The 16061-nt window shown below is 39.5% G+C and overlaps 3 protein-coding genes across 3 annotated transcripts in view; 2 read left to right on the forward strand and 1 right to left on the reverse strand.

Moving 5' to 3' along the window:
• LOC105390491 (probable ubiquitin carboxyl-terminal hydrolase FAF-X) overlaps positions 1–5205 on the forward strand; it is a 39111-nt gene extending 33906 nt beyond the window's left edge. Inside the window, exons 48-50 of the mRNA XM_048625884.1 lie at positions 1260–1375; positions 1749–1955; positions 2334–5205. Of these exons, the coding sequence (XP_048481841.1) occupies positions 1260–1375; positions 1749–1955; positions 2334–2358 (348 nt within the window). The 3' untranslated portion in view covers positions 2359–5205. The remainder of the gene's footprint in view (positions 1–1259; positions 1376–1748; positions 1956–2333) is intronic.
• Positions 5206–5336: 131 nt separating this feature from the next.
• LOC105397175 (glycolate oxidase 3) lies at positions 5337–10253 on the forward strand. Its single transcript, XM_048625883.1, has 9 exons — positions 5337–5657; positions 6042–6193; positions 6533–6653; positions 8066–8200; positions 8367–8495; positions 8808–8940; positions 9244–9363; positions 9745–9856; positions 10155–10253. Exons 1-9 carry the CDS (start codon positions 5524–5526, stop codon positions 10220–10222), a joined length of 1104 nt encoding a protein of 367 aa, XP_048481840.1. The 5' UTR covers positions 5337–5523; the 3' UTR covers positions 10223–10253.
• Positions 10247–16010, reverse strand: LOC105384749. Its single transcript, XM_038108550.2, has 9 exons — positions 15902–16010; positions 15682–15813; positions 15343–15585; positions 15052–15147; positions 14773–14894; positions 11935–12076; positions 11803–11851; positions 10430–11709; positions 10247–10358 (listed from the first exon to the last, which is right to left on the reverse strand). Exons 1-9 carry the CDS (start codon positions 15980–15982, stop codon positions 10272–10274), a joined length of 2232 nt encoding a protein of 743 aa, XP_037964478.2. The 5' UTR covers positions 15983–16010; the 3' UTR covers positions 10247–10271.
• Positions 16011–16061: the final 51 nt, after the last annotated feature.

Below are 16061 nucleotides of genomic sequence, written 5' to 3' on the forward strand. Positions count from 1 at the left end.
GCCGCTGGCGCCAGCTGCTGGCCTGGCTGCAGGACGAGCTGGATCGCGTATGTGTTGTACAAACTATTATTGTGATGTAGTCTTCTTAGGGTGTTGGTGACAAAAACAAGAGCGCATCTACGGGTTTGTCAACGTGGTGAAATGATGAGTCATTCAGAACAGAAGCGACGCGCGCCGTTGCTGGCGCCAGCTGCTGGCGTGGCTGCAGGATGAGCTGGATCGCGTATGTACTCTTCTTGTCATTAGCGTGTTGGTAGTGCGTCTACAGTTGTCACTGTGGTGAAAGGATTCATCAGCCTATAGCAGTCCTCTGCTTAATGTAGGCCTCCAAAGCACGCCAACTTGATGCGATGCATAGCTCGTGAAGCTGGTGGTGGGCGTGCTGTCGCGCGTGCCGCACGCGCTGCACGCGCTGCAGGCGCAGGGCGACGCGCGCCGCCGCTGGCGCCAGCTGCTGGCGTGGCTGCAGGACGAGCTGGATCGCGTATGTAGCGCTCTTGTGATTAGCGTGTTTGTCACCGTGGTGAAAGGATTAGCCACTCAAAATAACATACCTTACCTGACAGATAATACAGATATAGGCTGTTTTTAACAGCATTCAGATTTGATCACGCACGAGGAATTGCACGGCACGCGTTCATACAAGTATTCTTTGTATAGCGTGGTGGCAAGAGAGACACTGGAAAATGGCGTGCCATCCCACGTACGTAATTAAATGTGCATGCTGTTAAAAACAGTCATAGTAATGAGCACTGAGCTACAGTGGAGTAAACATGGTAGATTGGATGTGATGGAAATTTACACTTTGGCCTTGTCACTGATATACACATATACACAAGTTTTTGCTCAAAAAAGGTTATTTGTTTCTCTTGTTACTGCTTTCGAAGATAGTGAAATATCTCAACATGCATAATGAAAATGGATGAAGGTATATTTTTTTGTTACGTCTTGCTAAAAGTGCGTTTTGGAATAGTATTCTCCGCCTTACCCTTTGTTATACGATTGTGGTGTCCATCTACAATGCGACTGTACCATTGAAGTACATATAATGTACTAGCGTACTAGAACAGTACATATAACAACGCGGACTCGGATGTAGATTCCAGTGACAAAATGAATGCGTTGTTGCCGAGCGGCAACAAAGCATAGCGCTAATTTAAATTTCGCGGTGTCGTTTCTATACGCTAGTAATATTAGTTCAATGAACTGCACCTACACTACACCCTGCTCGTCAGCTAAACGCGTCCGTTTGGTTCCAGAAGTACGGTCCGGGCGGGTACTCGTACGGCACGTGGTCGCCGCCGGGCGCCTCCAACGAGACCTCCAGCGGGTACTTCCTCGAGCGGAGCAACTCCGCCAGGAAAACACTAGAGAAGTACGTATCGTTACTCTGTACTAACGAAAGAATAGGAGCTGTCATGCAATCGGCACTAGGTGGCTGGCGCAGACGCGTTCCGAAACTTTGTTGTTTTTTAACAATACATATACGGATAGAAACAGACAGATATAAATTAATTTGACATGAGTGTGTTATATTGTATTAGAATTATAATTAAAAAAGGTTATGTACAATAGACCCAGACGCCTGGGTTCTTCTGTTAATTATGTAATGACTGTCTTTACCCGCGAGCCTCTTTTCGTGGAAAATCTGCTATACCATTTAGTATATCGGTCAAGTGTTATACCGTGTTGACGCTAATAGACAAGAGCTAGATATATCCATTCTAACCTCACAACCAACCCAACAGAGCGTACCAACTATGTCCCGACGAGGACGATGAAGAGGAAGAAACCCCTTCATCAGAGCCTACAGGCGACACACCGGGCGAGGAGGTGGGCGACGCGGGGGAGGGGGGCGAGGGCGAGGGGGACAGCGGCGACGAGCCCGCGCAGCCCGCGCCCAACATCGACCTCATCATCGACCAGATACTCAAGGAGAAGGCCGACCCGGAACGGTGAGTGATGTCATCGACCCTCTAGCGCCCACTGTTGGGTTTAGGCCTCCTCAAGAAGTTTACCGGTCCTTAGTTTCCCCGCAAACTTGGTGATGTGACCTAACGGTGATTTTCATCACTTGTGTTTTTGAGATTCCATTTATAAAGTCAAATATGACAAGCGATTGTGGCTTTTCAATGCTTTACAGTAACAAGGTATAGACTTAGGCCGATCAATTCTAGGATCTTAGGCCACACAGCCGTTTGCCTATTTGAATATACCAGCCAGTGACAGCGAATCATCTTGATTGCTTGGTAGAAAATTAAAGAAGGCTTAATTTTTAATACGCTAAAGTGGTTTGCTGGCAGTGTTTGATGAAGATGTTTGTTTGTCCACAGACGCTCGCTAGCATTCGTGGACTAGTATTGAGCTCGCGGCGAGCGCGCTCGCTCCGGCCCGTATGTTATGTAGTGTCTAAGAGAACCGGACACTGGTCCACGTCTAGTCCGCTACAGGAGCCCCCTACTATTATACCTATTTATTATCATTTTAATACCACCCCCACTTTTGTAAATATTATGTTAATAACAACGTTGAAAATACTTAAATTTTTAAAAGCTTCTTTTACCGGATAAATCTGTTATAATAATGATAATGGCCCGCCCCGGGCCGAGTTCGATCTATGCTTAGCTGATAGTTTTTTTTCTGTGATGTTAACAATATATTGTATAAAATTCTTTTACAAAGGCATTTATGATTAAGTATTGTATTGGATGTTTTGTTTGCCTCTGCTTATTCGTGTCTATATCTGCTCCAGAGCAGCGGTTTGCGTTTTTTACTAACGGTTTGAGATATCATTAAGTAACTATGTGATTGAAGACAGGATGGTAAATTATAAAGTAGGTATTTGTTTGAATAATATTGAATATTTTAGATTTTGTTCATTAACTGTTACATTTAGTGTCTTTAAACATACAGTATTTGATGGTTCAATTTAGATTTTATCTTATATATTATTCGATTATCAACCACTATGTATTCAAAATATGCAATGTAAACGCAGTGATCTCATCAAAGATATCTCTGAAAATGTACAATAACGTATTATTTGCATTGATCGGTCAGCGCGGTCGCCAAACGGATTCGCTGCGATCAATAGTGATCATGAAACGTAAATGATATTCTGACTATGTAAACGCGTTTTGTTTAAATTGCATTTGAAATGTTAATGTTCAGTTTTACACTTTTAAACAAATAACGTTGTATTGTTAGTCGGGTGCTATGTGGTCGGTGAGGCGGCTAGGGTACGAATATCACCTTCACTTGTAAATGTAAGAAAAAAAGTTTTTTAAATTGACTATGCCAAAAAATACAACTAAAGTACGCCATTAAAAAATGATTCTAGGTGTAAATTTACATAGGGCACATTCTTTAGGCATTGGTTAACCTAATTTGACTTGTTTTGTTTAAATTATTATAAAACCGATTTGATAAAAATCTTAGTGATTCTAATGTATTTTGACTGAAGCTATTTTCTATTTTGTAAAGTGTTCACACTCCTTTCTAGTAATTAAAGTTATAACGTCTGAATAGTACCAAACAAAGGCTTTGCATTCATGTTTCATTTCAGACACAGGAAGGTGACATAAGACCGACGTTTTAATTTATTATTAGTTTGGAAGTAGATGAGCACGTTGCGTTGTTCGCTTTGCCCCAACACCGAGGTGACTCAATACATTTATATACTTATAAGAGCCTTCTGCATATATTGGACTTAATTTATAAGGAAGTGAAATATTTATTGTGACAAAACTTATTTACCAAACATGTATCTTATTTTAGGTATGTTTTGTTAATAGTAAGGTAAAACAAAATGTTCTGTTAAAGCTGCAACGCGTTCATTTATAGTTGATGCGAAGTTAGGTTTTGTAGCGTGTAAGTTAGAGTCTATAATGGCGTGCGGTGTACACTGCAGTCAACATTGCTAAAGTATCCTTAATTATTAAGCTCTTAAAATCACGCCGCTGAATACAAGAGAAGGCCTAAATGAGAGATATCTGCCGACAGACTATCTTGGGATACGCGTATCTTAGTAGATGTACTCTGATGAAAGTACATAATCTGTTTTAGAACGTAGTTTACGTCACCGGCGTCAGTACTCTGTACAACTAACATCATCGCTTTACACGCATCTTAATTACTAAATGTATTATCATGAAAATATATTTAGTTTTAATAATTTAAATATGTAGATATGAGTAGGAATAAACGACTAGTCTAACATGAAAAATGTTGCCACGTGTCAATATCCAGCTTTGTAATATATTTTATTTATTTTTTATAACTCGATAGTTTAATTCGTTTCCTAACATTAGTAGCTCATAGCCGCGTTTTTAACACGATATTAATTGGAAAGTAAGTTTAAACTTGACGGTTTTACAACTGAATAGCAACAAAATTTTACTTATAGTTGTTTCAAATGTAGTTAATATTTCTTAAATTTGGTCGCGTCGACCTCGTGCCTTACTTTGTTTTTATTCGCTCAATGTATGCAACCGCTCACCTGATTATTTTATAATTTGTTCAATTAAAATGCAAATATGAAAGCTGTGTCACCTGGGTATCGCCCAAATATCGGCTTCGTCACTTCAATAAGTATCACTATTGTAACATCTCAAAGATACTAATTTGTTGTTTAGTTCATACTACCAAAGATGGAATAAAACGGGGATAGTCAAATGACCCATCCTCTAGCTAGTTTTTAATATGTTTTGTATAATAGTAAAACGCGAAATTTAGAACTATCTGTTGAATGAAAATGTGATGGAACGTAGGCTTAGTTAGGCAAAATAGTAACTAAAAACATGTTTGCGAGATTTATTTGCTGCAACCAACACTGCTTCAGTTTTTACAAATAAGAAACAGGTCTATCATAGACAACTATTAGCTTTAGAAGCTGGTAGACCTGCTGCGCCATATAACTGCGTTGTTTCACATCAGATCGACTTATTTAATAAATAAGTGAATGTAAGCTTAATTTGATCCATCACCATTGACAGTAAGTTATGAACCCACTGAAAACATGTTTTGCTAGTTTGACTGAACGATGTAATTTATTGTTATAAGATCATTTCAGTTTTGTATAACGTTTCTATAAAATAAAAGCATGTATGTAATTAAAAGCATTTGACATTATACAGGAATGCTCGCAACATTGCATTCACACAGATATAATATTAAAAATCAAGAAATAAAATTCACAAAATTTTCTTTGCGTGTTTTATTATATATTTTTTTAAGTGTGAGTTAGCTTCCAATTCATTCTTTACTAGATAGGTATAGGTACCTATATTAACAAATATTGCAACTTTTAATTAAAGTATCGCATATCTAAGTGCGCCACCGACGCGTATACAATACATATTTACACACACTATCAATAAGATGTTTAGTAAATGTAATTATTATAACATTGATAAACTTGACATGAATGTTATCTTGGGTTAATTAACGTAACTACAATCAGATCACCAACAGCTTCAAACTGAACCACTCGTGTTAGTTTGTGAAATTAAGTGTAATATTGAAATGGAGAAATATATCAGTGTACAAGATATTGAAAATGCGGCGCTTGCTCGCCTGCCGAGGAACGCCCGAGACTACTATAAGAGCGGGGCCACTGAAGAACAAACACTGGGAGAAAACCGATCTGCCTTCCGAAAGTAAGTCAATTTTAAGTCTATATCTACTTACTCATTATGTATTTTATAAATGTAATCTTAAGAACCAGTATATAAACCATTGAAACTTTATAGATGTTCTTGAAAACCCACTTTATTACATATCACACTCACTTGAAAACACTAATCTCAGCAGGATACGTAATAAACACTTACGCCTTGTACTACCTAATGTTCCTACTATCTTGCATTTCCTCATCAAAATGAAAATCTAAAATAGATATCTTTTAATCCAATATCTCTAATGTTACATTTAAATAACGAAAATAAACATCATGAATTATTACCATTGTACCTACATTCTCCATAAGAAACCAACTGTAAGTACCCCTGTATCCCTGTATCCGCCTACCTACCTACCCTCAGACTGCGCATCCGTCCGAAGTGCCTGATCGGCGTGTCGGACTGCGACCTGTCCACGACGGCGCTGGGCGCGCGCGTGGCGCTGCCCGTCGGCGTGTCGCCCACCGCCATGCAGCGGATGGCACATCCTGAAGGAGAGTTGGCTAATGCTAGAGGTTAGTGTGGATTAGGTACTTATGTGGAAGTTAGACGTGTTGGATGGACCTATGAGACGCCTAGGTCATATATCATAATGAAATGATTTTATTATGTAGTGGAGACGGGCCCGTAGGGTATCTGCTAGCAGCCTGACTTTAATTTCAATCAATAGCTAGTGCGATCGGGTACGCCAGTGCGCTACTATGGCTAAGACAAGAACTATGCTCTTTGTAATTGGTTCCTACAGTTTTCCAATCCAATTTCCAATAGAGATGGAAATCTGATAATGAAATAAAGTCGATACTCATCAATAGCTAACACCACCCTTTCATTTGCCACTACTGAATTAATTTCAGCGGCCCAAGCGGCGGGCACCATCTTCACACTGAGCACAATATCCACCAGCTCCATCGAGGAGGTGGCCGAGGCCGCGCCCGACGCCGTCAAGTGGTTCCAGCTATACATATACAAGGATAGGTGAGTGGCTGAATTGCTACCATACAATAACGAGTAGTAGTACAGTTCCCCAAAATTGATAATGCGCATAGAAATCTTTGTCATTGTTCGGCAACGGTCGTATTCCCGAGCGTTAGAAAACTATCCCCCTTATTCATAGAAAAGTTACAAGACGTTTTAACTAATAAACTGTTTTGTCCCTCTCTGTCAAAGAACAAATTATTCTTTGTCGGAAAGGGACAAAACAGTTTATTAGTTAAAACGTTCTGTAACTTCTCTATGAATAAGGGGGTATATGTATTAAGAGTGGTTAAGTGCATTTTCTTCATGCAATTTTAGTAGAATTGTGTATTTGGTGCTAAAAGAGATATTGATTTATCAATAACGAAATCTAATTGGATAATTCATAATATTGTCATAATTTAAAATTTACTTCGAAAATGTAGTACTTTCCAAGTGTCTTACTGAAGCTGATTTGTAAAGATGGATGAAAGAAGGTTTGAATAACACAAGGTTTATATTATAAGAAGAAATAGATTTCAAACACAGGTTTACATAAAAAAATTAAAATGTCAGTTCAAAAGTACCTATTTACAGCACTGATCATTTCACATTAATATTAAAATTACAAAGTTGGTCTTTTGGGTGTGGCTTTATTTACAAAGTGAAGTCTATCAATGTGACATTATATTTTATTCTTTAATTTGTTTCATAATAAGGCGTCATCAAAAATAATTTTATTAAAGTTGCAATGAAGGTTGACTGGAAGAAATCGCGTTTAGGCGATAAGTCCGCCTTTGTATATATATACTTGTATTGTTTTTTCTACTTTTACTTTAAACTATGTAATTTGTGTATACAATAAAGAATACACATTTGAAAACAAAACCAAGAACGATGTGTAATAACAGCTCTATACATATAATTCCAAAGAACTGACTGACAAGAACTGAAGGACCTTTGACTGATTGGTGACAGCCGCCGACAGCCCGAATTGTTTTCTATTATGTGACACATGATATTGACTCCTATTTCTTTCGAATAAGTTGCAAAATCCAAGTGCATTGATTAAGGCTCCTACGATTCAATGATTCGGGTGTTTGTGGGAATACGACAGTTTGCGAAGATTTGCATGTGCATTATTAATATGGGATAACTCTCGGGAGAACTGTATGTACTTGTTATTCTATGATTGCTACCTTTCGATAAGCTACTTGAATGAATTCATATGAACCTACTATCTTACCTAGCTGTAATAAGCATAATGGGTTCTCTAAGACCGAATAACCGCCGGAGTACCTACCTACATGAGTTCTCGGGTAGAGACCACGAACAAGGTAACGTGGGACACCGGCAAGGATAGGCAGCACGCGGGGTTAGACGTTTTACATTTTAAGAAACAACTCCCATGCTTCATTGTCTGTAATTTCCAGGGAAGTGACAAAGCGGCTGGTGCAGCGCGCTGAGAAGGCGGGCTTCAAGGCCATCGCGCTGACGGTCGACACGCCGCTGTTCGGCATCCGGCGAGCGGATGTCAGGAACCAGTTCGCACTGCCCGGACACTTGAAGTAACTACCACTTGATATATTAATTACCGGCCATCGTTTATCCAAATCGGTCACCCTTTCTTACTTTGAAGAAAATTTCTTATAAATAGTTTGTAAGTTCAGCTATGTTACGTTATTCAGTAGTGTCATTTGCTACTTACGTTTACCATTAAATTATTCTTTTCAGGCTAGCAAACTTTGAAGGAATGATGTCAAATAAAATTAACAGTTCGAGCAACGGGAGCGGCCTGAACGAATACGTGCGAGACTTGTTCGACAAGTCACTCACGTGGGATGATATTGCGTGGTTGAAGAGGTCAGTCATAATATAATGTATTCATGTTTATATACAAAATCAGCATAGAATCTGCGTCACCACTGAAGCAAAGGAACTCTCACTTCATGTAGTGAGGGTTAGCTCAAGTAGTGAGGGTCCGGCCGAAAATCCTGCGAAAGCTGTCTGGATGCGATTAGTCCTTAATCCAATGGTGCGTCTTAAAAGAGCTCTATGTTCAAGAACCAATCTAAAGTATCGACACATTACGCAGATGCTGTAAGATATCTGCATCTATTGCCTATATCTCACTCTATACAATTAATAAAAAATGGCATCCACTATTGTCCACAGCATCACAAGTCTCCCGATAGTGGCGAAGGGCGTGCTACGCGGGTGCGACGCGGCGCGGGCGGCGCGCGCGGGCTGCGCCGCCGTACTCGTGTCCAACCACGGCGCCAGGCAGCTGGACGGGGTGCCCGCTACCGTATGTACTTACTTGTTGTTAGTGACTAAACTATAGTAAATATATTAGATTAGGTATAACGCGCGCAGATAAAGAAACAATATGAAAATGGCGTTAATGGCGCATGTCACAAAAGGTGCAATAAACTCAATTTATTAACAGACGTGAGTAGGTACTCACCTATTTATGTATAGGGCTAAATAGTGTGAAAGGGGGACGAAACCTAACGGTGCGTCGTATATCAAAGTTACTTCGTAATATGATGATACCTAAGTAGTTACTGAATAACGTAAATTGGTCTATATTTATTTTTCCTATCTTCAGATCGAAGCATTACCTGAAATAGTGGCTGCGGTGAAGAACTACAACGTGGAGGTGTACATGGACGGCGGCGTCATGACCGGCACCGACGTCTACAAGGCGCTGGCGTTGGGCGCTAAAATGGTAGGGCTTCATTAACAATATTTATTGAAGACAATTTTATTATCACCCATATGTACGGGCTTCTTTCTGTACTACCTTTGGCTTCTTAGCTTAGTCAGCTGAGCTCTCGTTTTCAAGTGGTGCAGCTCGCCTTTATGTCCCAATCGTTGAACTAAGTAAGAATAGCCAATATATCTTCTATAGTCTATCTATACTTAATGAAACCTACCTGTTGCAAATCGCACAGACATATCATCCACCATCTTACAAGCGTAAGAGACGCGCTGCAAAAATACATGGTTTCCAAAAACACTGTTGGTGCACGAGACGTATGTCCCACACTTTTCGGGCCAAATTTTCATATTTGGGATCTCTGGACCTGACGATGATATTTTAATGCAGGTGTTCGTGGGCCGGCCGGCGCTGTGGGGGCTGACGGTGGGCGGGCAGGCGGGCGTGGCGCGCGTGCTCGACATCCTGCGCACCGAGCTAGAGTACACGCTGCAGATAGCTGGTCAGTACACGTTGGTTATACAGGATTAAACGATTCAATTCCGTGAAATAAGACGCAATAAAAAATCATCTGTTTCCCGAAATATCGCGACTGCAGGACGTATAATAGAGATCGTATGGCAGCACCGTCGCACTTGCCACCTGCTTCATCTCGCCATATACTTGGGAACCTAAACACACTTTCTCACCCATTTTAACTTATTTGTCCTACTTTTGGCGATGTTGTAATCTCCAATAGATTAATAATTAGTTCATAATTTTTTTATTAGCTACAGCGTTGTTTTCAATTTTGTTTTCAGGAACCCCCACTATTGCGGATATTACAAGAGATATGGTCCGTCACGAGTCTGAATACGCTAAGCTATAAGAAGGAAAATAAAAATATCCAGTGTACAAAGTATGTTACTTTTATTTTCTTATTTAAGAATTAATTTTCTGTAAAGATTGTACAGGACACTCGGAGTCATGTAAGCATCTTGAGGCCAGAACGTCTTGGATATTTTCTGGAAAAAAAAACAATTGTAATATAGCACTTTTAATACTTTACATCCATTAAACTTAGGTAGGTACTTACTTTAAAATCGCAGCCGTACAAATTAATTGCCAACTTAAGTTTCTTCACTGTTTTCTTCAAATGCACGTTATCAGCCATTTTCTCTCTCAACATGGCTGTGTCATTACAAGTGTTACAGGGATTCTCGCCCTTAGCCGCTGGTCCAATATTGTCATCGAGAACATTGCGCGTCACATCCGTCGCATCTGTAACATCCGACATATTGCCGAGAATCGCCTCTCTCTTGCGCATATAGTTCATAAAACTATTAGCCGAGTGAGCGACTGTTTTGGTGCTCTGTTTGGATACGTCACACTGTTTGGTGGTAGATGTAGCATTTAATTTTTTCCAGGGCATAAACACGCTTCGTACCGTGTTGGCGAGTGCAGTACACGACTCGTTCACTACACTCATGAAGGAAGAACTCATGGATCGCGTCGTCAACGTTTTCACAGAGGACTCCTGTTTCTTGGTCCTGCTCATCTCTTTCCGAAATTGCCTCGCGAATTGCTTCGCTTGCAAATAAGAATGTGTTTTGTTCTTCCTGATGGTTCGAGACGTGTGTTTTGATAGTCTAGAGTCGTGTCTAACGCTGCGTTCACGAGAGTGTCGCTTCGGTGTCGACATAATGGTTGGTTTAAAGTTGTTAGAATTAGTCGTGCTCTTATCATCGTCAGCTTTAAAAGTGGATGCTGGTGTCGTTTCTAATGTTTGGACGCTTATTTCTCGTACTGCCTTTTTGATATTGGAGGTTTTATTTGTATTTCCTCTTAAATGTTTGGACGGCTGCTCTGGTAGTTTCAACTCTTGCTGATGGTGGAACATTCGTTGTCCAGATTGCATGTTGTTTTCTTTTTGTAAGAATGAAAAAGATAACTCTTCTTCATCCTTAGCGGCTTTAGCGAGCCTTTCTAGTTTCTTTACATTGCTGAATGGATTGGGCGCATGCAATTTCAGACTGTGCTTTATATTTTCTTTCGGAGTAAATAATGCTGAAAAGTTCCGTGTCATTGTCACATGAGCTATGTTGTATTCATTTTGCTGCACTTGTGGTTTCGCTATGAAAGAGCTCATGTATGGCTTCATGCGTTCATCAGCTTCGTCCTTCGCTTTCCAATACAGCATTTCTTTTACCACGTTTCGGATTAAGCTTGTAGTGTCGTTCATTGATTCTTTGGTTTTGTTTTCGTCTGCGTTTGGACTAGCGATTCCTTGTGGTAGTGTAGGATGTGGTAATGTGTCTTCCTTTTCATGCATTTTGCTTTCATTTAATTGTACTGGTGCTGTGTTTTCGTTTTTATCTGAGGATTGTTACATAATTATTTAGGAGCTATGTATTTAGACTAAAAAAATATAGAATTACCATGCATAAATCTTATACTAAATAAACATACCCTGGCTTGACTCCAAGTAATATAGAATGATGGTGCACCATTGTCCTTTCTGCGATAAAACAAGTAATGTATTGATTGATAAATCGATTACTAAAACCATACATTTTATATTATACTGTGCGGAGTAATCACCTGTGATTGGGGGCCATTCCACTTCAGTATGTCAGTAATATTGGTGAGCACGTCGAGTTGTCGAATGGCCCTGGCAGCTTCTGTGGAGCTCTGCACCACGCAGCTGAGCACTTGGAGACACGGCAAGTGCTGCAGAATATCCCTGGAAATTACGAAATATAATATGTACACACGGCAACGTTAAATGGTTGGCGGGGCACACTATGATGTCCTCCACGACGTATCCGTCGACGGCGACACCGAGCTAGTTCCGGGCGTGTGCTCGGCAGTGGCTGGCGAACCCGAACTTTGTTTTGAATACTCTTCGGCAGGTGTAGCAGAAGAGCTGGCCACTTGAGTTGTATGTGTAGTCGTAGGTGGGCTTTGGGCGAGCTTTCCGATGCTGGCGTTTGGTGTCAAGGTCTTGGAGCCGGGCGTGTTCAAAATTGGCCGTGCCTTTCATGACTGCATTTCGCCATTCGCGTCTGTTCTGGGCCAGTTCCTCCCACGTCTCACAAGATATGTCGCACGATACCAGGTGACGCTTCAGTACGTCCTTGTACCGTAAGTGCTGGCCTCCGACTCTCCGTTTCCCATTCGACAGCTCAGAGTAAAAGACAGACTTTGGCAATCTGGAGTCGTCCATCCGCACCAGGTGGCCACACCATCTTAGCTGTCCTTTCATAAGTAGGCACTCCATGCCGGTCATGTTGGCGCGACGAAGAATCTCCGAGTTAGGCACACGATCCTCCCAGGTGACTCGCAGAACGTAGGTAGTGTATGTGTGTGTCGGCGACGTCGACGTAATTATTTAGTTCTGGGCAACCCACACACGGATATTGTAAGCATGTAGTTGTGCCAGTGACAATGATTAATTGTTTTTATGATATGAAGCAAAATTTTGCAAGCCATTGTAATAGATTGAATGGCTCAGTTGGTATGATACAAGACTTACAATAATCGGTATGGTGGTTCAAATCCCACTGAACTTATATTATTCCTTTTTTGTTTTTTTTATAGATTTAATTTATTTTTTAAGATGGTTAATAATAGTATTGTAGTATAAACGAATAAAAGCAACACAGAAAGTACATGAAACAAGTTATTAAGTGTTAAAATTACCAAATTTATTCTTGCCGTAACATAAACATTAAGGATGTTACGTTTTTGTTGTTTTTCGTTTAAAAACATAGTTGTAGTTTATATAAGGAAAATTTTCAATTAGCAGTTTTAAATCATAATAAACATCAGAAAAGGATGGACTGGCTGTTTTACTAAAGTAAATAGGCAAGTCATTAGTTATATGAATCAACATGTTAATTAGCTAGAAATAAGATAACTTATTCCAACCGAAGTAACAATAACATCATTTACACATTGGCTTGCCCATAATTGTAAATAATAATAAGTATTTAACAAAATAACTACAATCTTATACAAATGCAAAAATAAAAATTACTGAGCTAACCCCAATAACTTTTCAACACTTTTTCGCCATAATATCTTACCATCCATCCTTGTCTGACTTAAAGGACTTTTCATCACTAAATATCACCACATTGTTGCACCAATAAAAGTTCAAAATAGTCAGTCGCAAAACGCACTCTGTTTCGACGATGCTGATCGGTTAGAGCAATTTTCTTCGTCGGCCTCCGACACCGCAACCCAGCAGCACGCAAGTGAACCCGTACGGTTTGTAGGGATAGATTATGTGTTGTGGCCGTAGAACGGGTGCTGCAGAACGGATCAGCGCTATGTGCAGCTACGATTTCTCGATGGCGTGGTGATGCATCCGTATAGACGACTACTGTCTACATGTCCCGAATCTGCGTATCGGTGAACCCATAATTGAACAGTTCTCCTCTGCAAACAAAAAAAACAAATACTTAGCTTATACAAATACAAATATTCTAACAGTCAAATAAAATATTTGCAATTCTATGTTACTTACCGTTAAACGTCTTGCGATTTCACTAATTGTAATGTTTTGTTCATATAATTACGATTATCTCCGCCTTTTTGAACATGGTTAAGTGACTTTCCATAGTGACTGCGAAGAGTAATTAATTAAATTGACAAATCACAAAGTGAATCACTTTGCAGACGCAGAGGTGAATTGTCACTAAAACTAAAAACAAATTTCGTTTATTCATATTGTATGAGGGAGGGTAGAATGGTTTTAATTCTCAAATGAAGAACGAATCATATATTTTTGGCGAAGAGAAATAGTCGACAGCTATGCAGCTTGTAGTCATTTGTCACTTTCAAATAAATTAATTTTATACTCAACAGCGTTTAAATTAACGCAAAATTTGAATTAAGTTAAATAAAAATAACCATCCGTGGACTCGAACTCACGACCTATGTTTCATTAGTCTAACATTCTACCAATGAGCTACGAAGTGTATAGACACATGCAGTGAAATTTAGCTTCACATCAATTTTATAACTATTTCACTAACACTACCGGTTGATATTTTTATGCCACAGCTGGTATACGGGCGTTTGCCTATGCGCAAACTCGTTTGTGCTGTTGTGTGTGTGTGTGTGGATTGTTACTGGTGTGTAAACCGATTTCTGCGTTTATGCACACATAGACAACGTTAGTGTGCACACATACACTACGTTAGTGTGCCCTGCCAACCATTTTACGTTGCCGTGTGTACTACCAGTAGGTATTACTGTAATAGTGGGAATGGATACTCCGAGTAATACATTGTACTACCAGTAGGTATCACTGTAATAGTGGGAATGGATACTCCGAGGAATATATTTTGTAGCTAAGTACTTACATGTGAAGGTTTTACTAAATCGTAGGCATAATACCTACCTGTGTTAGGTACCTGTTACCTATCTTACCTTGTGAATATTTGCATTCCGTTACTGTTCAGAAAGAGACTGATATTCCTAGGGTTGTCGCTCAAAATTGCATGCAGAACTTCGAGAACCTCCGTGAACCCCTGGCCGCATTTTTGTACACACTGTGTTAGGTATAATAAAACTATGTTACTTTGTGACCTCATTTTTCATTCATCACTTGATGTAAATAGCGCATACATCATAATCGTTTTAGGTATAAGTAAATAAATGGAAACCTTCATAACTATGTTGAAATAGGTAAGTACTATGGATGCTCACCAATGGAATTAAATGTGCGCAATGCGCTTTATTGGGCTGACAATCTCTACAGCATTCTGCCAAGCACCGGCATAGCGCCTTCCACGTGTCTAGAAACTGAAATGATAAGATAGGTAATATTATAAAATGCTACACCACTTTAGGGTGGAAATTTAGTTATCGTAAAGTAGACTAGTCAATGCAGATTATTTTTATCCAGAAATCACTATAAAACAAAAGAAAGTAAGTATTTAAGATTGTATGAATGTACAGGTTATTGATGACTGATAAAATTCTATCCTGTGTACTTACCACCATGCTACTAGCCAGCAGACTAGCCATGATACTCAGGCTGCCACTGGCTCTGATCATGTGCTTGGCTTGCGTCGCCAGCGTGCGCCTCACTGAGGAGCTGCCCTCACCTACCTCGGTGTACACAAGAAGACAAATGAAGTTCAAAATGGCAGTCGTTTTCGACGGCAAACCTTTACTGAGCATGTTTTCGATTTTCTCGTAAATTGCATGGTATGCCACAATTGTTTCGTAATGTGTGTCCTGCAAGGAATTAAATTATGATGTTATGCCTCTTAAGACCTAGAGTGGGCATTATAATATTGTTGATACTATGAAATTAAATTATGGATAACTTACATCTATTGCTAAACACAATGCCAATATAGAGAATACTTTTGCTTCTATTTCTATATTGTTAGCAGTGTTCAGGAAATCCAAGAGCAGCGATACATCCACAGAAGTAAGTAAATTGATATTGGATTTTATTTCCTAAAAAAGAGTAGCCGAAATAAAATAAAGGCTCATATTTACATCAGCATTAATACTGTTAGTTTGGTTACATAGATAGTATAGATACCTTTAAAATCCTGCTTTGTACTTCTGCATCACAAGATCGCAATTTATACAAAAGATATTGTATACTTTCGTAGTTCATCATTTTAATTTACAAAAGTTTAAAATAATAAAGAACAAGTTGTATGTACGAAATCTGTTTTGAATTTTGCCTTTGCCTCCAT

This window comes from Plutella xylostella, chromosome 15 (genome assembly GCF_932276165.1).
Source record: "Plutella xylostella chromosome 15, ilPluXylo3.1, whole genome shotgun sequence".
NCBI lineage: Eukaryota > Metazoa > Arthropoda > Insecta > Lepidoptera > Plutellidae > Plutella > Plutella xylostella.